This window comes from Natrix helvetica, assembly GCF_964273705.1.
Source record: "Natrix helvetica genome assembly, chromosome: 2".
Taxonomy (NCBI): domain Eukaryota; kingdom Metazoa; phylum Chordata; class Lepidosauria; order Squamata; family Natricidae; genus Natrix; species Natrix helvetica.
Genome location: NC_138552.1, coordinates 222,769,592 through 222,793,386, shown reverse-complemented (window position 1 = coordinate 222,793,386; position 23,795 = coordinate 222,769,592). Strand labels below are relative to the sequence as shown.

The 23,795-nt window shown below is 39.0% G+C and overlaps 1 protein-coding gene across 5 annotated transcripts in view; it reads left to right on the top strand.

Annotated features, from left to right (window-relative positions):
• Window positions 1-23,795, top strand: part of RGS7 (regulator of G protein signaling 7) — a 173,875-nt gene that overhangs the window by 109,415 nt on the left and 40,665 nt on the right. For all 5 annotated transcript variants that reach the window (XM_081944691.1, XM_081944692.1, XM_081944694.1 and 2 more), the window contains exons 5-6: window positions 14,831-14,937; window positions 15,988-16,039. In XM_081944691.1, the coding sequence (XP_081800817.1) occupies window positions 14,831-14,937; window positions 15,988-16,039 (159 nt within the window). The remainder of the gene's footprint in view (window positions 1-14,830; window positions 14,938-15,987; window positions 16,040-23,795) is intronic.

Here is a 23,795-nt window from a genome sequence, read left to right as displayed (position 1 = left end):
AATTCAATGAGTTAATGATGATGCTAATCATTTGGATATCATCGATTACATGGCCATTTTGTCTCAATTCACTTCTCATTCTTTTCAGTTTGGTCAAATGTCCACCAATTCGTTCACCAGGTTTCAACTTCGAACCATGGAACTCAGACATGAGCAAACATGAGGATTCAATTGAAACGGGCCTGTAGCAATCTTCCAAAATAGCCCATATTTCTTGGGCAGTTGCATCAGGTGGAAAGATACCTTGGATCTCAATTTCCATTGACATGAGTAAAGTCGTGATTGCTCTGTTTTCGAGGTCTCTCATTGCAGGCGTCCAGGGCTGAGGGGGAGGATTAAAAACCATGGAATGTGTGCCTTCTCTTCGAAGCAAGAGCGCAATTTCACTGACCCAGGCTTTATAATTCTCTCCTGACTCCTTTAATTTGGACTCACCAGTCAAGGGGGTGACTGTGAATACCTGCTGAGGAACAATTTGTTGCTCTGGTTGCAAATCTGGTTGTTGAACCAGGGGATGCTGGGGTTGCATCATTGGTCTTTGCGTGGCAACATCAAATTGGCTTCCTCGAATTCACCTTTGACTTTGCCTTTTTCCATCTAGGGAGGATTCGGCACCACCAGGTGTTGAAGACTTAACCTTTGGAGGCAAAGTTTTGGCTTCTAAAGGACTCATAGGTAAATCTCTAGAGCTTTGATGAAACTGAATCATCTTTTGCTCTAATATTTTTTCTCCGCCAGCAGATGGCAGTGCAGCTTCACTTCTTGGCTGCAGCCCTCTATACATGGCCGGAAGTTCAATGGGCTCAAAGGGATCACGTGACCTCGGTGACGTGTACATATCTCTTTGTTCTGATTGACCTAAGAACTTCTCTGTGGGGTGTGTCTTAGGCTGTTGTTTTGAAGAAAAGATGGCGTCCTCAGACATTTTGGGAGTGGGGGAGCTCCTCCTACTTCTCTTCATTTCGTTAAAGCATTCTCTCGCCTCCCTAGTATATTTTTCAAACAGCTTTAATCGATATAGATAGCTTTGCATTTCTTGCTCATCATCTGGGGAGATTTCATAAACTTTGCTTTCTGCGTGGGAGGATTTTTTCTCTGCCGGCAGTTGCCGTTTAGACTTTTGCCGTTCATTAATTGTATCTTGATAATGAGGGAGGTTTACTGACCTCAGTCCGTAGATCTTGCCTTCTGTAGCTCCTTCCCCCACATCTGGCTCGGCACCTGAAGAATCTTGCTCCTCTGTGTCTGAGGGAATGGATTCTTTCGAGCGCTTTCCATGTCCGTGTTTTTTTCTTTTCTTTCTCTTCTTTGACATGGCTAATTAGCCTTAGTCGGTTATCTTAAGATAGCACGAAGAGAAAATACAGCCATAAATTGTAGCCATCTCAGCTTGTATCATCGAACCAAACTCTGCATACCAAGTTGTCAGGGGAAGAACGCCCTGGGGAAATCTGAGATCAATGGACCGAGGCTGATTCTCTTCCGCATATCTTTTGAGATATTAAAAAATAAAATAAAAGTCTTTGACAAGTATATTCTAATTAATAAACAAACTTTAATACGAAAATAATAAAAGTAAATGAAACAGAAATAACTAATGGTTACATTTTGATAATGAAAGCTACGTCTGCCAAGCTGGCAACCGAACAAAGAAGAAAAGAATTTTTGGAATGTGTAACGCGTGCGCAATAAATCACATTCAGATAACATTTTGTTTTATGACCTGCGCAATAAAGCTTTCTTAGTTTAACTCTTGAGTGTCAGTTTAGGCAGTTCAGGCCTAGCAAACTTTTTAACATCGTGACAATGCAATTATTATTATTATTATTATTATTATTATTATTATTATTATTATTATTATTATTGCATCAACAGTATTGTATCACAGCGGCCAGTTGTTTCGCTGGATTTGGCATTAATTACTAGTCGGGCCCCACTCAATCGGGCCCCACCCCGACTATTATTATTATTATTGTTATTGTTGTTGTTATTATTAATGCAAGCAATGCATGAAAAAATTAATTACCTGCAATTTTCAAACTGGAGTTATCCTACAGCCAGGATAATAGTAATGCCCCTTTATTTATTTATTTTATTTATTTTATTTATTTCTTGGATTTCTAAACCGCCCCCTCTCCCAAAAATGGACTCGGGGCGGTGTACAGTCAAATGCAGATAAAAATACAATAATATAAAACAGTTAAATACATTTGGGTGGAGGAGATAAGGCTGTACAAGAAATAAATATACCATAAAAACCCTAAAAACATCCCCAATTAAAATACCCAAACCCAATTAAAATATATCCCCAGGAGGTAAAACTAAGAGAGTGCCAGGCCAGCTGATTGAAATAGGTGAGTCTTTAATTTTTGACGGAAGGAACGGAGGTCGGTGGTAGTTCGAATATCAGGGGGGAGGTCATTCCAGAGGGTTGGGCCCATCACAGAGAAGGACCTACTCCTAGGTGTCGCCCGCTGGCATTGCCTAGCGGACGGCACCAGAAGGAGTCCCTCCCTGTGTGAGCGGATAGGTCTCAGGGACGTGTGTGGTAGGATGCGATCCTGCAGATAACTAGGTCCTATGCCATGGAGCGCTTTAAAGATGGTAATCAATACCTTGAAACGCACCTGAAAGGCCACAGGTAGCCAGTGCAGCTCGCGCAGGAGAGGTGTTACGTGGGAGTAACGTGTACTCCCCATGATAACCCGCGCGGCTGCGTTCTGAACTAACTGCAGTCTCCGGATGCGTCCCAAGGGAAGCCCCATGTAGAGGGCATTGCAGTAGTCCAGGCGAGACGTCACCAGCGCATGAGTGACCGTGCGCAGGGCACTCCGGTCCAGTAGGGGGCGCAATTGGCGCACCAGGCGAACCTGGTGGAACGCCCCCCTTGCCACGGCTGCCACATGGTCCTCCATTGACAGCCGGGCATCAAGGAGGACGCCCAAATTGCGCGCCCGCTCCACAGGGGACAGTTGTTCGCCCCCTATGGCCAGCGATGGTGTCAGCTGACTGAATCGAGGTGCCGGTACCCACAGCCACTCAGTCTTGGAGGGGTTGAGTTTGAGTCTGTTGTCCCCCATCCTGTTAGCCCATCTATTCAATGTCATGTATAAACATGATGATTTTTAAAATCAGAGTCATTACCTACTTTGGACTTAGTGTCCTTAATAATTGAAATAATACTGGTTTACTCTTTCATTCTAAAGGCCAATTATGTATCAGGTCAGTCCCTCTTTTTCCTACTGCAATAGCATTGATTTGTGCAGTTCAATGAGCATTCTGTATTAAGTGTCAAGGGTATAAAGGGAACGAATTTCTAATTTAGCAGGTATAAAAGATTTATATAGTTCAGATGTAGGTTGTCTTACTTATGCCCTCAAAACATCCACAACTTTACTTTTCAAATTTGATTGCTTTGATGTTTAGTTCCATTGTCTTGAGCCGTGTGTCATAATATGACAAGAGAACAGATGCCTTTCAAATATTTTAAAGTGAATAAATCAATAATGATATATAGGGGAATTAGTGCTTATTCTCAAACTATTCTTTGGGTAATAAAATGGGGATTAAGCTGTCATATACATTTTCTAAAGCTGCACGTGGCTTTATATGTTTATAGCACAAAGAGAGAGCCTACTCAATTGGTTCCTATAGCAGAAGAAGGATGAAAATCCTTAAAACAACTCACATAAACGATCATTTCCTACCTTAAGGTAACTTCATTAAAAATGCCAACTGCACTGGAGTCGCTTCCACGAAAATGACTCTGCAACTTATCTAACAAGTAGAAGGCGCTAGGATCCCAGTTCTCCAGAAAGAGGAGTTAGTTCCTGACATTGATATCAATCAATGCTCCGTGATAATAATAGCAAGATAGCTATATTCCTCCACTTGTGATTTCCACTTGTGACTTCCTGCAACCCTATAGCCAAGCTCAAGGTCCTTGCTCTCCTCACATTGTATTAAAATTTCAGTTTTCAAACTTCCCTTTGCATACAATTATGACCTGAGTTTTGGGGGCACATTATGATATTTTAATTCTCATTATTGTTATAAAGCCTCTATCATTGGAAGTTTTCAAAAAGAGACTGGATAATAATTTGTCTGAAATGGTATAGGATCTCCTGCTCGAGCAGTGGATTGGACTAGAAGACTTCCGAGATTCCTTCCAACTCTATTATTCTATGTTCTATTATGGTGACTTTTGATTTTAAGATAGATTCCACATATCACAAATTGTAAAAACATCACAAGAGGTAAAATTTAAACACTTCAATTTGAATATTAAAAATACAGAGCACTTCTGTAGGGCACTCTACAAATATGTATGTGTCAAATATATAACTGACTTTATAAGCGGAAAAAGATGGAGGTAAGGAATAACAGCACGTCTTCTTTATTTTAAGCTGTCAATCTAGAGAAACAAGTTGATACATGTCATGAACTCAAGCTATACATTCTGTGAATCTTGTCACCCACCCACCTCACAGGAATGTGGGTGGATTTACTGTATATATTTTTGTGGTATTTTTGCCACTTACTTATTAGTAAAGGAAGTTGGACTATATGATATCTAAACCTGATTATAGAGTCTATATGTATCTGATGAAATTCAGTAAGAATGAAACCATTCATATGCTGCCTCCTGTTGATCAGTTAGGGGCAAAACACACCACAGAAAAGATGGAGGGCTAACTTTAAAATCTATATATTATACTGTATCAACAGTACAGGTAAGTTGATGAGTCAGGTGATTTTCCTGGAAAAAAATATCTTGAAAATAAACATAAATGTTCTAATAACACAAAAATGTGGATCACTCAAAGTTTTTGAAGACCACATTAAATAATCCAGATTAAATAACTTGATAAAATGCCAAAAGTGAGGAGGAGGTTTGATACCTGTTCAAACTGACTCATTTTATTAAAAAGTATAAGCTTTTGTGAGTTGTGGCTCACATCATCAGATCCATGGAGTATTAAACTGATGTGGGATTTAAATTCAGATGAAGCAAGGGAGAGGGGGAGGAAAGGGTAGCTATGTAGTAGTAGGCTACACAAGATGCAGATTACAAATATCCCTATTTGTACTTACTAATCAATTAGTAATTGTAAGGTGTTAAATTTCCATTGTGTTGGTTAATTGTGTTTACAGAGACAGCCTGAAACCTTTTGATGTGTGTGAGTTTCACAGTCTCTTACACTATAGTTTTTCTGTTCCAAAATGATACCTTTAGATCTATAATTGAGCACCCTTGGAAGTTAACATGTTCTGATACTACTTTCACCTTATAAATCATGATGACGTAAAGGAAGAACAGACAATATTACTTCTAATCCTGTGTGCAAAGTTGTTGGGGTCTGTGATAGTGCTAATGGGGTAAATGTGGGATAAAGGTACACTAGACATCTAGGTTTTCATGTTAGACTCAGGATTGTATTGTACCTTGAGATTAACTGGAAAAAAATGAAATGATGGATGAACACACAATACTAATATCTACATTTTGGAAACCAGCTTGATAATTAGCAAACAACTCCCCATTATTAAAGCACAATTATTCCTAAACTATCCCGCCTTTGCAGTCATTCCAGGACAAATGAAAATTGTATTACAACCGTTCCCAAATATTATGGAATGATAGTAGAGTGGAAGTTTATTATTCAGGACTTGTTTTTTTTTCATTCTTGGCTTCATCTTCATCTGATCCTATTTTGTTCCCATCCAGACATCTGATCTTGGCAAATTCAACAATAATAATATTCTGCTCCAAAGCAGAGTGAACAGGGCCCTTGGTTTTAGAGCCAGGAAAAAAAAATGTTATTTATCTTTCCTTCTTTATCTTTCCCTCTGTGATAACTCCTGCCATTTTTGCTTAGTCATCTTAGAAGAAATGCCACTACCTAAACTTGATTTGGGGACCTTTAACCCCTTTTTCTGATTATTTTGCATGTATATTACAATAATATAAAGCAGGGGTGTCCAAACTTGGGAACTTTAAGACTTGTGGACTTCAACTCCCAGTTCCCAAGTTTGGACACCCCTGATATAAAGTAACAGTAATTTCATTGTTTTGGAAGGCTTATAGGCCTTTTGGTGTTGCAGCTGTTCTGATACAATGCACTACTCTCTGGGTAAGAAATAAACCTTGACCATGAGTGCAACTATTCAAATCATATATAACAAAATTGAATTGTTCCTGACATTTTTAGGGTGTTTTCCACAAATAAAGAACATGTCCTAATGCCAGCTGCCAAATCTCAAAAATACTTATCCTGAAAATTGGACTTCAAGGTGTAGTAATGAGGTTAAAGGTTGTAATGATTTAGGATCTTGATGCTTGAGACAATACACATTCTAGTGTGTATTATGTTAACTTTGGTTGAGGGGAGCAGTTTCCACACTTGGTAAGACTATGGGTGAGGGCTATTCTGTATAAAAATCCCTGGTTTGGGAATATTTTCTCTGAAAGCCAGACTGGTGCTAAGGTTGATTGCTTTTTAGTTGGCAGTTGAACCTGGCTGCAATCCCATTGCTTTTTTTATTGCTGGTATTATTCTAACAATTTATTATTTTTACTTGAGTTTAATTTTTATTTAGTATATTTAAGAGCTGTGACTTGCTCTGAGGAATTTAGGATTTTGGGCAGAGTAGAAATATTTTACTAAATAATAAATCTAATCTGTAAAGAAGTAAAATAAAATGATACGCCTCTGTTATGGGAACGTGTTCTTTACGTGCATCATCCAAATAAATAAATGTCAAGTAACATTGCTTGGTTGATTGGAGAAGCACTTTAATTAAAAATCTGCTTCAATGTATCCCAGAAAGATCGAAACTTTCTGTTCACAAAATACGCCACACATAAAATATTGAACTTTTAACTGCTATAGTAACCATGAAGCAAAAGCTATATTTGTATTTTGGAAATGAAAGCTATATTTATATGACTGAAAAATCATTATTTAAAATATGTTCCATTATGTTCAGAATGTCATTCTGGAACTGTAATTGTGGGCTTCAGTTCAAGTATTTATTAGCTGAATTTCAATATGAAAAGAGCCTATTCTATCTCCTGCTCCAGGTGTTCCTTCTGTGATGCCTTACTAAGAGAGGTACTTATGTTTGAATGAGGAAAACAGATTATTCTCTGCCGCATACAGTTATTTTAGTAATTTATATGATGGCTAATAGCATTATGTGCTTAGGAAACACATAAAAAGCTACTAATAAAGATCATAAATCGATTTCTGATAATAAATGAAAATGAATGGACAAATTACTGAATAAATGATCAAGAGCCATGGGAAGAATTTCTAAATTGTAATTCTGGGAGAAATGATCCTTTGATAACTTTCCTAGTGAGACTGGAGAAAGTTGAGGAAAGACATCATAAATCCACAAACAAGAGGGAGTGGTTACTATAAAGGAAATTGAAGAAATACAGATACTCCTCCCTTAGCCACCATAACTGGGATCACTGTCTCTGTTACTAAGTGCCACAGTTGCTAAGTGAAAAATAATCTGTTATGACATTACTTCCCATTTCTTCATTAAGAGAAACATCATATGACAGTGACTTGCAATTTTACTTCCGTGTTCTCCATTAGCTTTGTGTCATCTCTGAACCGAACCTGGCCACAGCCATCTTTCTGCTCCTCAGTTGCCACACAGAGGCAGAAGGAGGTTGGAATTCATTACTAGACACAACAAAGAGCTTTCTCATGAGAACCAAGGTCATCTCTACTGGCAAGAGATAAGGTTGGGAAAGGAGTGTCTGAAGAGCCCACCAATTAGCCCAATTGGCCAATTTGACCTGTGACTCTTGGGGATTGGGTTATTTCCTAGTTTAATTGTACTGAAACCACAGGAAAGATTTAGATTTGCTTTCCATTGAAGTGGTGCCAGTATGATGTACTCATTAAAGAAGACCTTTGAGAAGGAGCCAAGTCTCAAAGTTCTGATTTGCTTGGGTTCGTTAGTCGGAGCTTTGACATTTTGCTTCTTACAAGCCAGTTGTCAAGCATACAAATTGTAAGGTGACCAACCGTCCTCCTTTAGGGAGGACAGTCCTTCTTTTGTAAGTTCTGTCCTCCCTCGAAAAGTGTCCTCCTATATGTCCTCCTTTTCGATATTTGAAGACTAATCTGTTGCGCATTATGTGACCTATTTGTATTTGACATGACAATTCGTCAAGACTCAAGAATTTTTATCTAAAGAAATGCTAGACATTAAAATAGACGACAATTGTCTCTTTGAAGAAATTAGAAGACTGAATGTATATTTAAATTCTGAAAAATTAATACAATGGGAAAATCAACATGTTGAAATTGATAAAAGATGGGTGGATATTTTCAGCCATTTCAAAAATGAACATATTCCATGTCAACATTTATTTATACTTGTTCAATTTACGTTGTGCTGCCCTGGAACTAATGCAGCAGTTGAAAGAGTTTTTTTCAATTGCCAATGATTTTTTGACAAGTGAGAAATCGAGATTAAATGTTGATACTCTAGCTGCAGCACTTGCCATAAAATTCAATATGAAGGATATTTCTTGTTCAGATATTTCCAATATATTGTTAGAAGATGATACATTGACAGAAAATATTAATTTAATGGAAAAGTACTCATTTAAATAATAATTAACAGGCATGTAAGCATAATTACAATATAAAATGTTGCAAATGTTTTTATTATGCATATATCATATTTTAGTGTATTATTGTTGCAATGAATAAAATATTTCTTTTATTTACGATATATTTTTTCCAATTTATTTGTCCCCCTTTTCATTGTAAAAAAGTTGGTCACCTTAGCATTTTGGACAATAGAACGTGTTTTGTCCTCCTTTTCACTGTAAAAAAGTTGGTCACCTTACAAATTGTGATTGGGTGACCGCAGGACTCTGCACAGATTGTAAATGTGCATCAGTTGCAAAGCCTCTGGAAGTTGAGAAAATGGGATGCTGTGATGGTAGTAAAATTGGTTGCAAAGCTAGGTGTTTTTTTTTTTTTTTACATTATTGTAACTTTAATTTTAAATGAAGTGGCCAGTAAATAAAGACTATCTGCAATCTGGAAAATAAATTAAAAGGAAAAAAAAGGAATCTGAAAATTGTATTAGATTGTTTTAGGACTATCCATCCTTTGAGGTTTGTTAACAATAATTTTTATTTCTCACTATTGACTTATGTTGGCTAAAGATTATGAAGTTGAGAAAAGCTACTTTACCATAATCAAAAGAAGTCTAATAGTGAACTGTCTTCTTCACTCGAGGTACTTGGGATCAAATCTGAATTATCTATGTTATCATTATGATGATAAGTCATAGAATCCCAAAGGAGAGAAGCCATTAGGCTACTCAGTCTATCCTGCTACTTAATGCAGAGGCTTCACTTAAAGCATCTCTGGCATAAATCTAGCTTCACTATTCAGTGAAGGGGAGCTCATAGTTCTAAGAATAATTGATTCCATTCTTGTATTGTTAGGATTTTTTTTTTCTAACGTTCAGTCAGAATCTGCCTTCCTGCAAATTTCATGTTCAACCCTCTGGAACAATGGAGATGGGTCACAACCTTTTTCTGTACAAAGTTCCCAATATTGAGCAGTGTAGCTGAAATTGGCAGTAGGAAAACTAACCTTTCCATCATTTGAGAAGAAATGCAACAGATTCTCCACTTTGGCTGAATAATTTCAGTGCTATGTTTTATTTGCTTGCTTGCTTAATTCACAGTATTGCCTTACGCCTCCATTGCCTCTTTATCTCTTTTCCCACTCTAAGCCCTCTCAAAAGGGGTGACAACTAAACTCTGCAGGACTCTCTCCATATGCCCAGGCAGGTTTGGAGAAGAGGAGGTGGTGGAGGAGGAGATGACAATTTGTTTCCCAATCTCTTCTTCTTACAAGCCCTGATGAAACAGATGGAACTCTAAATAAGGGAGGGAGAGACAGTAGAAATGGGGGAGGAGCTCCTGTCCCATGCAGTGCCTGCTAGCGGCTTTGTCTATCTCATCTTTAGAAGAAAACAGTTACTTATAGCTTTCCTCCCCCTGTGCTTAAGGTCAGAAGGGAGGGGACACAAATGGACATAGAGTAGAGTGTTCCTGTGGCATATTTCCACATTCTTCAAGACTAAGTTTAAATTTGGGGGTAGTAACCAAAAAAGAACAAGTTTCTTGAATATGCATTAGCTTTGTTAAGTGGGAGTATTCAAGCTTGCTATTAAAAAGAACAATAATGTGTCCCCAAGATTGCTGGCCAGAATAGCCGAAGTATCTTGCAATCAACTTATTTTCTGACAGTAATTTTTAAAAATACGCTCTTACTATAAAAGACTGCTGCAGAAGCCTCATATAACTCCTTTGAGTTACTCTTTTATCATCACAAAGCTTTTGGCATGGAGCTGCCTTACTAATGTTTTTGTATCCTCTTCATCATCACCATTCATTTTTTTTTCTTTGGAAGCACATATGGCAATATGCACTAATGTTATCCCAGTGTTGGTTTCTGGATCCCGTTCCAACTGGTACTGCTGCATCCACATGGATGCACGCAGCGCGTACACGCATCTTACCTCCTCCGTGAGCCTCCACGATGCTCCGGCTGCTCAGCGGAGCATCACGCAGGTGCTGTATGCGCCATGCGTGTGCGCGGAAGTGTGGAAGCCTTAAAAGATAGGTAAGGAGCTTGGGCGGGCGGGCCCTCTGGAGCACCGTACCGGAACGGCATCCGGTGCTCTGGGCAGGCTCCGGTACGCCCGTAACGGGGTGTACCGCCTGCAACCCACCACTGTGTTATCCCTACAAGAGCAACCTCAAAAGAAAATAACTGGCCTAATGTCACCCTGCAAGCTTTGTAGTTGAGGAGGGACTTGAAAATGGATCTCTCGAGTCCAAATTCAACCTCTTCACAATTATACAACTCTGCTTCTTGGTAAATGGGTCATGTTTGAAGCCGCCTTGTATTTGTGGTGATTTGCAGCAAGGTTGTACCAGTGAAGATCATCCTGAGGGATTTCTTTAACTAACCTACAAAGAGCAACTATAAGATAATGAACATTATAATGGATTATCCCAACAGACACAAATTCAAAGAATATCAAACCTATTAATTGACTGCAGAAAGGGCTTATAAATATATTCTTAGAGCACTTTGTTGCTGTGAAATACCAATGTTTGATTTTATAACATGTTTATTGTTCTGACTTTAAATAAACCATAGTATGTCCAAGGTTTTTTATGCAAAAAAGTAAAAAAACCAGGAGCATTCTTTATTAGAGATTTTCCAATTTAAATCCAATACAATGTAAAGTTTGATTTCTCTTGTTGCCTGCTGCTCTAAATAAGTGGTAAACACAAGGATACTAATTTTTTAAAAAATCATGATTGTGGGTGTTGACATGAGAGCAAGGGCAAATGACAACATATGCTTTATAATGTCATCATGAGAATGTCCTTGTATGAGACATCATTGCATAATTGCTGCTTATGCACAATGATGGCAAACATTCTTATTTTAATATTTTTTGTTATTCAAATTTTAATTGGTTTTAAAAAGTTTTTCAAGGAAAAAGGGTTATGGGGTTATAAAACATTTTGACAGCTACATCGTGCGGGGGGGGGGGGAGAAGCCCCCCCAGGTCTTGTAACTTTTACAAACAATGATAGAAAAATATCAACATTTACCTAAGTATTAGTAGTTTTAAATTTAACACAAAATCATCAGTATGTTTCAACATTTGTTTTGTATCACTTCCATGAAAGTACATTGTAGCAACAATTGCAATAGTGTTCCAAGTCACTTTTGTGATCTGAGTCTTCTAGCTGTTGCATCCTCTCTCCCATCCACCGGCTGAGCCTCAGCCCCTCCCTCATTTGTTTCTTGTGTAACATCCCCCATTTCACCTAAAAGAGCACTGTGTTTTTTAGCGAAAGCCTCTGCTTCCACTGGTGTGTGAATTCTAATTCTGCTGCCCTCTCAAAAAATCAGCATGCCTTCTCGAAATAGCCATCTAAACCAGACCCCATTATTATTATTATTTTTTGCTAAGAAGGAATATTTCCTTCTATTATCTCTTACTTTCTTTGGGATCTGTTTAAGAATGGTTATTTCTTTATCTTTGTATTTTAGTGGTCCTCCCCTTTGAGCTCCTAGAACCTCATCTCTTGTAGTTTTTCTAAGAAATTTGATATGAACTTCCCTTGGAACGTTGTGTGTTCTTGCATAGGCTGAATTAACCCTATAAATCAAATCAATGTCCCACCAGAGCTGTTGTTTATCTCTATTAATATATTCTGCTAGTATTGTGGTCATAATCTCCTTGAGATCTTCATTCTCAACTTCTGGCAAATTTTGGAACCTAAGAAAAAAAGACATCCTTTCAAATTCCATTTTTAACATCTGATTCCCAAATTCTGCATTCCCCCTCTGGATTGTCTTCATCTCATCTCTAATCCAAACCGCCCCCTCCTCCAGCACACCAATCCTGTGTTCATTCCATGTGGTTTGCTGGTTCGTCTCTCTCAGCTGTTCATTTAATTAATTTAATTAATTTAATTTAATTTATTAAACTTCTAGACCGCCCCCTCTCCCTGAAGGGACTCGGGGCGGTGTACAGGTACAAATTTAAAAACCATACACTCGATAATATACATAACTAAAATTGAATTAAATATCCCCTGTACAAATTTATAAGAATTAAAAACTTAAACCTTAAAACCAAACCATAAAATTTAAAAATACAAACTGAGGAGGGAAAGCTGGAATTAGGCCAGGCCGGCTAGATGAAACAGGTGGGTTTTGAGTTTTCGGCGGAAGGAGCGGAGGTCCGTAGTCGTTCTAATGTCAGGGGGAAGGTCATTCCAGAGGGTCGGGCCCATCACAGAGAAGGCCCTTCCCCTGGGCATCGCCCGCTGGCACAGCCTAGTGGACGGCACCCGGAGGAGTCCCTCTCTGTGTGAGCGAATCGGCCGAAGGGATGTATGGGGCAGGATACGATCCTGCAAATAGCTAGGTCCTGTGCCATGGAGCGCTTTGAAGATGATAATCAACACCTTGAAACGCACCCGAAAAGCCACAGGCAGCCAGTGTAGCTCACGCAGGAGAGGTGTTACGTGGGAGTATCTAAAGACTCCCGAAACTACCCGCGCGAACCAACTGCAGCCTTTGGGTGCATCTCAAGGGGAGCCCCATGTAGAGAGCATTGCAGTAGTCTAGCCGGGACGTCACAAGCGCAGGGGTGACTGTGCGAAGGGCACTCCGGTTCAATAGGGGACTCAATTGGCGCACCAGGCGAACCTGGTGAAACGCCCCCCCTGGCCACGGCTGTCACATGGTCGTCCATTGACAGCCGGGTATCTAGAAGGATGCCCAAATTGCGTACCCGATCCACGGGGGCCAGATGTTCACCCCCAATGGCCAGTGATGGAGTAAGCTGGTTGAACTGGGGCGCCGGTAGCCACAGCCACTCAGTCTGTTTAAGTCCTGCAGTTGTTTTAAGTCCTGCAGTTTAGGTCCTGCAGTTGTTTTTGTCCTGCAGTTGTTTTTTAATTTTGTCCTGTCCTTTTAAGATGTTTTGAAGCATCTGCTGAGTAGACAGGTCTTTTGCACTCTCTTCAGAGGCTTTAGGTTGTAGAAAAGATCCCATTTGTGACTGGTGTGCAGGGCTGGACGTGGAAGATGTTGGGGCCGACGAGGCCTTACCAGGTGGCAATTTCTTTGGACCCATCATGAGTCTCAGAGATAATTGTTATTCTGTACAGAGAGATGGCGTCTGTGGGACAGCACAGCCGGCAGGGATCACCAAACAAGCAGGTCCAAAGGAGAACAAGTCCTCTAGCAGAAAAATTAAAGCAGATAGGTGGGTCAAAATATTCCAAATCCAGGGGAATAACGTGTTTGAAGAGGCTCCTGGAGGTCTCTGGGGTGGAAGTTAGTTGAAAGCCATAAAATTTTCCAAGGGAGGAGTCTCATTCATAAAGACAAAGAAGAAAGAGGAAGTTGGCCATCTTGGCTCAGCCAGTATAGGTGATCAGGAAACAACAAAGTCAAGGTTTCCATAAGTAGTTTAAAAAAGAATCAGTTCAACCATCCTTTCTCTCGCAATTGTAGCCAAAAAAAAAAGATTCCCCCCCCCATTATTTAAGGGAAGTGAAAGTGGTTTTCAAACTTTCTCTCTCCCCCATGAAGGGAAGAGATTTTTCAAGCGCCGCTTTTCCGAGGGGGCTGGAATTCCCCCCTCCAATCTAAACTCCTCCAGAAGTTGAAACAAGCAAGGCAGGAAAACTGCAAAACCGTCAGGAATATAAAAATAGTAAAAGACCTGGGGAGACCCCTCGGCTCACCGCTCTTCAGCTGCTTCGTTCCAATTGATTATTTCCTTCAGGCTGCGTCCGGAGAAGCGTGCGATGGCATTCTGTGCGCTCCCTATGCTCCCCGGCTCCTGGGGCAAAGCTGGAGACCCCCCCCCATGGCCGCCGCCATTCCAGGGGGTCCCAGCAAGCCGCCCCTATAGCAGGGCGCCCCTCCCAGGCACCCTGTGCCTCCCCTAGACTTCGGGGGAGCCCACCGGAGCAGCAAGAAGGCAGACACGGACGTCCGTCTCCTTTGGTTGCCGGAAGTCGTCTCTCCTTCTTATTTTAATATTATTATAATTGCTATTAATTGTTAGAATGATTCCCCCCCTATAATTCCTATAACTGCTATTTCATCAGCTAAATTGTCACTGACTCATGAAAATTCTACCATAGAAAGGGTTCTAACATTGTTCAAGTAGAAAAAAAATGCATAACATAAAACATTACAACGTTTTTTGTCTCCTTCTGGTATAGTGGAAGCCCTTCATTTGGGAACACTTATGGCAGCCCATGGTTATTTCTTTCCTATCTCAGACCATGTTCTAACCCTGAAGGATGACGGCACCTTTTATCGGTTCCAAGTAAGTTTTTACAGCATTGTTTTTTAAACTTTAACTAATTATTAGAAGTAGAGTTATTCACCCCAAACAATAAGCAATTCTATTCATAATGTGATGGTCTAAGCAATATGTACCTCAGGTAGAGATATTTTTATTTTCCCTACAGAGAGTCTCTTAATAGTATGTTAATGTAGAAGTCTTCCCTCACTTGATGCCTCCTAAATGATCTGATTTATAATCACTAGAACTCCTAGAAAATATGACCAGTGGGTATGAATTATGGAAACAATACTATTAGGAAAGTCTATACATTTGGCTTTTCATAATTAGCACTACTGTTTATATTTTAATGTACAGATTATTTACAGCTTTTGTCTTTCTTCTAACCCATAGCTAGATTAATTGTATGAAAAAAGCATAGACTAGAGCGATATCTCAGTGAAGATTCTCAGAGATGTCTGGAAGATGAGTCAAGGAAACTGGTCTTCTTTTCTTTTTTGGTTTCAAACCAAAAGTTGGCATGCCTCAACTTCCAGACCTAGGCTAGAACCTTTTGACAAACAGGTGTAACTAAAACCTGGTTTCAAGCTATTCATTACAGACAGGCAAGTCCTTGCATTCAAGAACAGTACAAAATATTTAGAAAAGATCAAGACTTCCTATTTAAAGAAGAAACTGATTTCATCTTAATATTGGGTTACTTACACAATTTCAGATTGTGGAGTGCTAATAGAAGTGGGTTTTGTTTGCATTTAATGCCCTACCCACAGTATCTCAACTCTCAACACAACACTCACAACACAACAACAATAACATAAAAAATTCATAGCCTTAGCATTGTCACATAAAAAGAGTTGTTGGGAACAAGGTGGTGTTGAAATCAAATGGAATTAATTAATTAATCGACACAGCTATTCAAAGATGCAAATTTATTCAATCAATAATTCTCAAGAATTGTATAATTTTATCATATTTTATAGCTGCCCATCTCACAGTGATTCAACATTGACATTCAGAATATGTATCATATGTTGCTTTGTCCACTTTTTCTTTCTTTGTTTTGTTTTGCAGACACCCTATTTTTGGCCATCTAATTGTTGGGAGCCGGAAAATACAGATTATGGTCAGTGTGCATCTCTTTTCTTTCAGTTTGGAGTTTTGCAGTGAATGGACTAATCTGTTAATTTATGGTTTATAATTAAGCAACTCTTAGCTGTATTTTTCAAACCTAGGGCAAGAACTACTAATGCTGAGCTCAAGATTGGCTTTGGTTTGCAAAGTTTACTAAGGCTGTGCATGGATTGGGAATACAAAAATGCATCTCCTTTTGCAAAGCTACAGACATTTATTTAGAAGATGCAGAGAGACTGCAAATCTGACATTTATATTATGACAGGCAACAGTTAAGAAGGTCCAAAGCTGAAAACTAATTCAGGGCCAGTCAAACAAGATAATATGTGAATGTAGTTATGGATAGCACAGCCCCCATGTGGTAATATCGTACTTATATTATTTAGACATTAATAGTTATTTAGATACATTTTTAGTTGCAGAAAAGGCATAAAAATGTTCATTCAGTAATACTTGCAATATTCTTACAGTCTGCTAATTTTGTTGGTAATAAAATGTATGATATAATTATAGTTTAAACTTTCTATACAAGTAATGGCGAACCTTTTCGGCAGTGTGCCGAAAAGGGAGCGCACATGCACGCTTGTCAGGTCAGCAATCCGGAAGAGGAGCTGCCCAGGGGGCATGCGTGCACCAGAAAATGAACTTCTGGTTTTTGGCATGTGCATGCACACCGGCATGCTAGTCTTCCAGTTACTGTTACTGCATGTTTGCTCACACGACAGTCAGCTGGCTGGCACACATGCTCACTATGGAAAATGGAAGACCAGTTCTTCCAGTTTCCGGCATTGCTGCATGCATGAAGGCCAACTGAACATTGTGCAGGCATATGTGTCAGAAACCTGGGAGAGGAACAGGCAATGCTGCGCATGCCAAGCAACATGCCACTTCAGGCACATTTGCCATAGGTTCACTGTCACGGTTCTATACATTGAACTAAACGTTTACCATGAAATATATTAAACGAAGTGATAGAGTTATTCATCTAACAATGTAAAATGCAGGTTGTGCCTTAAAATACACATACATATAACTGATTGTAGACCTACATTGCAGTCTCGTCCATTCATGTTGGACTATGATTATTGTTATTCTTTGCTTCAGTATGGACTCTTTAGTTGCAATGAAAAAAGCAAATGGCTACTATCAAGATTGTTTTTATATATGGAAATCAAGTTAAAAAATAATTCTAAGTGGGCATTAGGGAACTTTTAAAGTATGAGTGTCAGAGCATTAAAATTCAACATGATTAAAATGGTTGATAAAACACTTATGGCCCTTCATTTGCCCAAAATTTGGTCCTAGGATCAGAAAACTAATTATTTATGTATAGTGCCAATTTCATTGGCTAGGTTTTATGTCATTTCCTCACATCATTCCCTAAAACATTGGTATGCAATCTTATCCAGATAGAGGATTTGGCTTGTCAGTAACGCTCCTGATGGGTTTTTTAATTCAGTAATTTTATTTAATGGGATTTTAAATTGTGTTTTTTAATTGTCTTTCACTTATGAGTCTACCTCCTCCATGCACATGTATATGTCTTTGTTCTTTATGTATGTATGTGTGTCTTTATCTGTATTTTATCTGTTTTGATTGTACGCCGCCCCGAGTCCTTCGGGAGAGGGTTGCGGCTAATCAAATAAAATTATTATTATTAGTAGTAGTAGTAGTATACTAAGAGGGATAGGACAACTATGAAATTGCAATCAATTAAAATTAAACTATTCCCCATATATTTCATTGCTTTGTTTTCTCAATCCATTAAAGTAATAAGGCATTAAGTTGGAGCAGGGTGGTTTCTAAAAGATGCATGTATCCTTGGGTCATCAGATTGTGTACTGCTGCCCTTAGTATTTTGATTCTAGAGTGGAGGTGTGTAGATACAAAACGGACAAGATACTTTGGATATGGTGTGGATAACTTATTGCACCTATTGGGTGCTTCTTAAAGGACTAGAGTTTTGTCCTGGCTTTGCCTGATAACCATTTGACCCAGGAAAATACATAGGATTGCTTCTTCCTCAACTCAGAATGAATTTTTCTGTCCCATCCACATGCAAACCGAGGGTACTTTGCAAGCTCTGAAGCACCTTTCTCTACTTCAGATCCAGATTTTGTACTTCACTATTCCAGATCATTGTATCTAAAGACACTTGCAGACAGCTTTACCCTAACTCACTGCCCTTGTCTGAAGGGGGAAATTATACTACATTGTTGTAGTCTAAGATATCTGAAGACGTCCCACAGCAACAAGGGTACCTGCTTTGGGTAAGTTGGCAGCTGGGCAAGTGCAATCTAACCCATATCCTTTTTGTACATGCATCCAACATTAACATATATGCAAAAAGACTGGGGTTTAGATCATGCTGCCATGAATAGGAAAATACTATTTTAGCCGATAATGCATCAAAACATATGGCATCCAGTGGTATGCAAAACATACTGTTTTCCATAGGATATAATATTTCAATCTAGTAAATTAATTTTTCTAGATTGCACAGCCTGAATAACCCTTCAATCAATTGTTCCTGTGTTTTTAAGTATATACTGAATTACAGAAACTGACTTCTACACCAAGAAAAGCTTCCACATGTTAACTATTATTAGACGTGACTACATTAAGAATGGCACATTCTGGTTGTTTTTGTTATGTAGAAAGGAACCCAACTGCTTAACATAAGGTAGTGTTTCCTTGTCTTCAAGAATTCATCACTGAAAAGCATATTCTGAATAATGTGGAATAAAGTTACAGGGAAGGAATTAATACCGCTAGCCGCACAGATACTTTAGAGCCGTTTTAGAACTTTAAACGATGAAGCAGTAAAAATGAGGCTGAATGACAATGCTATGTGCCTGTTTCCATCAGGACTCAGATTTCAAAGTAGGAAGCATAGCATAGGATTGCATTCTTTGGAAGCTAGCCCATTATAATGAAATGTTAATCCCAAGAGGGACCACATTTACAGAAACTGGAAGGTCAATCTCGCATTTATCTTTCTTTTTTAACAACTGTAATTCAAGGAATTCTTTCTTTCTCTCTCTCAAGCCACTTAGAACTGATTTGGAAATAGTTCCTCATCCCTTTTGTGAGTCGTTCTTTGATTTTTCATCTCAAAGTTATGAACAAGCTCTGTCTGAGGTGACATCAAGTGATGCATTCCTTGAAACATATCATTTAATGCTGCTTTGATTAATATCTGCATATAAAGCAAAATAGTTCTGCCTAGGCACTCCATTATTATTATCACAATACACCCAGATAAGCCTGTTCAGTACATATCGGTATGAGAGCCACCCTCCTGGATCAGATTAAGTCATCCTAGTCTAGTGTTTCTCACTGTAGCCAACCAGTTGTCTCTGGGGCAAGCAGGAGGCAGAGTGGAGTGAAGGTAGAGGAATTCTACTGTATTTTCAGACGCCCAAGCTCTCTAAGGATTAATGGGTGGATCAAACAGAAGGCAGGGAAAATCAAGTGGTGAAGAGGAATTCAGGAATTCACAGGCAGGAAATCTCTCTTCTTTGCCATTGTCCTGAATACTTATTATCCCCTTCTTCAAAGCTGGCTACAAACCAAAGAAGAGGAAAATGCAGCTTGAGAGTAGCTGTTCTGGCAACTTGCATTTAGATAGAAAAGTGGGGTCAGTGCAGAGGTGGTATTCAGCCAGTTCTTGAGAACTGGTAGCAGACATTTTGAGTAGTTTGGAGAACTGGCAAATAGGTTGGCCCCGCCCTCACTGCCCCCCAGCCTCCCAGCTGATCTTTTGTTGCCCTGAACAGGAGAATGGAGCTGGAAAGCAGGTTAGTGGGGTGGAGAGGGAATGGGGATTTTGCAGTATCCTTCCCCTGCCACACCCACCAAGCCATACCCACCAAGCCACGCTATGCCCACCAAGCCATGCCCACAGAACCAGTAGTAAATTTTTTGAATCCCACCACTGGGTCAGTACAACTAGTCATGAAATAGATTCTGTTTTATTTTGGGGTTACTTTGCCTAGGCGCTCGGTGAAGGTGATTAAATCCCTCTTTTGGCTTATTTGCGTCCATTTTTTTTTTGCAACTTGATCATCTTTTATTCTTACAAATGAAAGCGAATATACGTGCCCAAGGATAATATTCCAGGGTCCAACCTGGGTCAGTCACTGGGACCAGAGACTTTGTCTTCCAAGCTTTCGGACTCATGCTGGAGCCCTTCTTCAGGGAACTTCTCTCTAGCAGAATGTGTGCTGTTCTTGTGTAGTATTTATAGTATCTGTTGTAAGTGGATGTTTTTAGATGTTGATTGGGGTGTGTTGGTGGCTGGTTTTTAAGTCATTAGCTGTCATTTGCTTGTGCTGCACAGCCCTCACCTTCTGAGTACTTGATAGGCTAGGGGTAAAATCAGCAGTGGCTGTTGACTGACATGGGGCATAGTTCCCAGGCTTCAATCACTTCCCTGACTGTTTTTGTGCCTAGTCATCCAACATTCAACTTTGCAGTGACTAAGATTCTTAGTATAGCCTTTATTGTCATTGTGCATCATGCATACAATGAAATTGGTTTTAGCCACACTGGTGCAATCCATGAAAAAAAAATACAAACAACATAAATAGTATAAAGTATACTATTATAATCCCTATGCAAGTAATTAGGGAAAAAAAGAAGAAAGAAAAAGAAAAAACTAGTCATACGTTTCCACGTGTGCATGGAGTGATTGTGGTTTTGTTTAAGAATCTGACAGCCCAAGGATAGAAACTATTTTTAAACCTATTTGTTCGGCTGGCTATGTTTCAATGTCTTCTGCCTGATGGCAGAAGTGAAGACACACTGACTAGGGTGTGAATCATCTCTGAGTGCCTTCCTTACTCTGGTAAAGCAGCAAGACCTAGTGATGTCATCCAGTGGTATTAGAGGGCAACCAATGGTTTCTTGTGCCTTCAAGTCAATGTTGACTCCTGTTCACTGCCTGGACAAATCCCTGCAGTTTTCTTGGCAAGATTTCAGAAGTCATTTGCCCTGGCTTGTTTTCTAGGACTGAGAAATAGTGACTGTCTCAAGGTCATCCGGTTGGTTTTGTGCCTAAGGTGAGACTAGAACTCATAGTCTCCTGGTTTCTAACCACTACACTAAACTGGCTTTTCTAAATAGTCCTTTCCTCTTTTTTTTCCTTTTCTTTGTTCTTTTCCACTGTCTTCTGGGTCTGTGATATTGCTATATATAATAGACGTTTAATAAGCTCAGTAAACCAGTGGTGCTCATTCTGGGAAAGTTTATAACACATGCCTCTCCCACCATATTAGGGCCCAATTTATGATAGCCCATTCTTGGGTGTGTTCCATTACACAGAGGCATCACTCATTTCCCACAGTCATTCCTTTGAGACTGTTTTTGGGAGACATGCTGTCCCCAATTCCAATGTAACACAGTGAGTCTTCAAGATCAATAGCTCTCAATAGGCTTGGTTTTCTATGAATTTATCCAGTTTCTTTCAACATCATCCATATTAAGTGGCCATGCCATAAATTAATTAATGCACCATGTAAAGAAGTGGTTTTCTGCTTGGTATGTATTTAAAGAAGTTCTTACTGTTTCCTTTTATGTTTTTTAACCACACATTCCTCAGACTCACTCTCTCTGTGTGTTTCTGTCTCTCTGTCTCTGTTTCTGTGTCTGTCTCTGCATTCCTTAATGTCCCCTGACACTTTTCTATGCTTCTTTTGGGTCTTTCTTATTAGAACAAGCTTTCAATTTCCTCAAGGAAGCCTTCTTAACTTTTACAGCTCCTGGGGATTATTAGAAAACTTCAACTTCCTTGGTTTAGTTGATCTTTTATTCTTCAAAACAATATGCCCCTTTTGTTTTTTGATGCACATTTGAAGATAATGACGACTAGATGGAGTAGAGAGCTGGTCAAATGGCTATTAAAATTTAGTAGGGTATAATTGTTTTAATGGAAGTAATGTCTAGTATTCTACTTCAATCCTGACTCAGCTTACACTATATATAGAAAGCTGTGGGTTTCCTGCAAAGTTAATGCAGATAAAGTATAATTAGTCCACTTTTTTGCTCATAGTTTGGAAACTCATAATTATCTGGTCTCTCCTGGCCAAAAAGACATGTTAAAATAAAAACAAACATATGGCTTTGATGAGCTTGAAGGTACAATTAAGTCACTGACAGCAGAGCAGAGGGGGAAAGCAAAACATCTCCAAGTAAATCTGAAAAACGATAGTTGTGTTGGAAGGTATTTATAATCTGTTGCTAAGAAAAAAAAAGTGCAGAATCTAAAATATGCTTCTTTGTGAAACTTCTTAATTTTAGAGTGATCTCTAACATATTACAAAGTTATCTAGTTTTTTTCACATGTTCTCCTAGTCTAGTACACAAGTTCGGTATGCAGCAGGAATAATGTGTGCACATGCATCCATGTGACTTTACTAGCAAAGCCGACAAATCCTACATACTGTTTACAAAATTGGATGCCGTCAGTCAGAAAGCTGATAAAGTAGTGCATAGTGATCAAAAAATGGCAGAAGTTAATTCACGTTTCCTAATTTCAGGCACAGAATACAGTGAGAACCCCATTTAATCTCTTCCTTAGTGCAAGTTGAAAATATATATTGGCATATCACGATTTGGGATGACAGGATATCATTGGGCAATGCACAGAGTGCCTCTTTGGCATCACTTGATCTATACATCGCCTGCATCTTTAGAAGCAGTTTTTCTTAGCTGTACCTAACAATATCCAGCACAACCTTTTTATTTGTTTAATTATTGATATAATTTGCTTATATTTCTAGGACAGGGCAGATCACTTCTTTGTGGGTATTGATTTTTTATTTTTCAAAGCTATTGTTTTCCTCTTCAAAGGGCTGCAAAGGTAACTTCGGTAGAAAGAGCGAAATGAAATTCCCAAACCCTCCTCTGCCTTTGCGTTGTTCTGCTTATTTTTCTTCTTTATAACGAATGTGTAAAATCTGTTAAAGAAAAGCATTCTTGCCTTCTTCCTCTGAAAACAATGAAATATGGAGGCCAGTGCCATTCTGCAGATTGCTATCACATTTGGATGGTTTCATGGCCTGCCAAGAAAACAGGAGGTGCTCTTTTCTCCATGGGCTTCTATTATAAGAGTTCAAGGTACACATGCGTGGACAGAGGATCCCAAGCTGGCCTCTCTTTTCATTCATATTAGGAGTGAATAATTTTTCAGGGTTTGAGAGACACCTAACTGTAATAGATAAACAAATAAATGAATGAATGAATGAGTGAGTGAGTGAGTGAGTGAGTGAGTGAGTAAGTAAGTAGATAGGTAGGTAGGTAAATAGATAGATAGATAGATGGATGGATGGATGGATGGATGGATGGATAGATAGATAGATAGATAGATAGATAGATGATAGATAGATAGATAGATGATAGATAGATAGATGGATAGATAAATAAATAAATGGATGTGTCAGGACAAAGACATGGAGTGAGGACAGCTACATTTGTTCTAAATTAAAGGTAATTCAGACTAAACCCAATATAGTTATTCCATTTAACTCTCTCCATAATCAATATTTTTCCATTATGTCACATTAAAGTTACAATTCACTGCGGCTTTTGCATAGCAGTGGGACTGTCTCCCCCTAGTTTGGATAATGTATATATACATCCGCATTGGCTTATATAACCTTTCAAGTAAGATCAATCCTTGTTTTTTTTTATGGCTCTGATCAGCTGTAATTATTTATAAACCAAGCTATATACTTTGCCTTTTACCA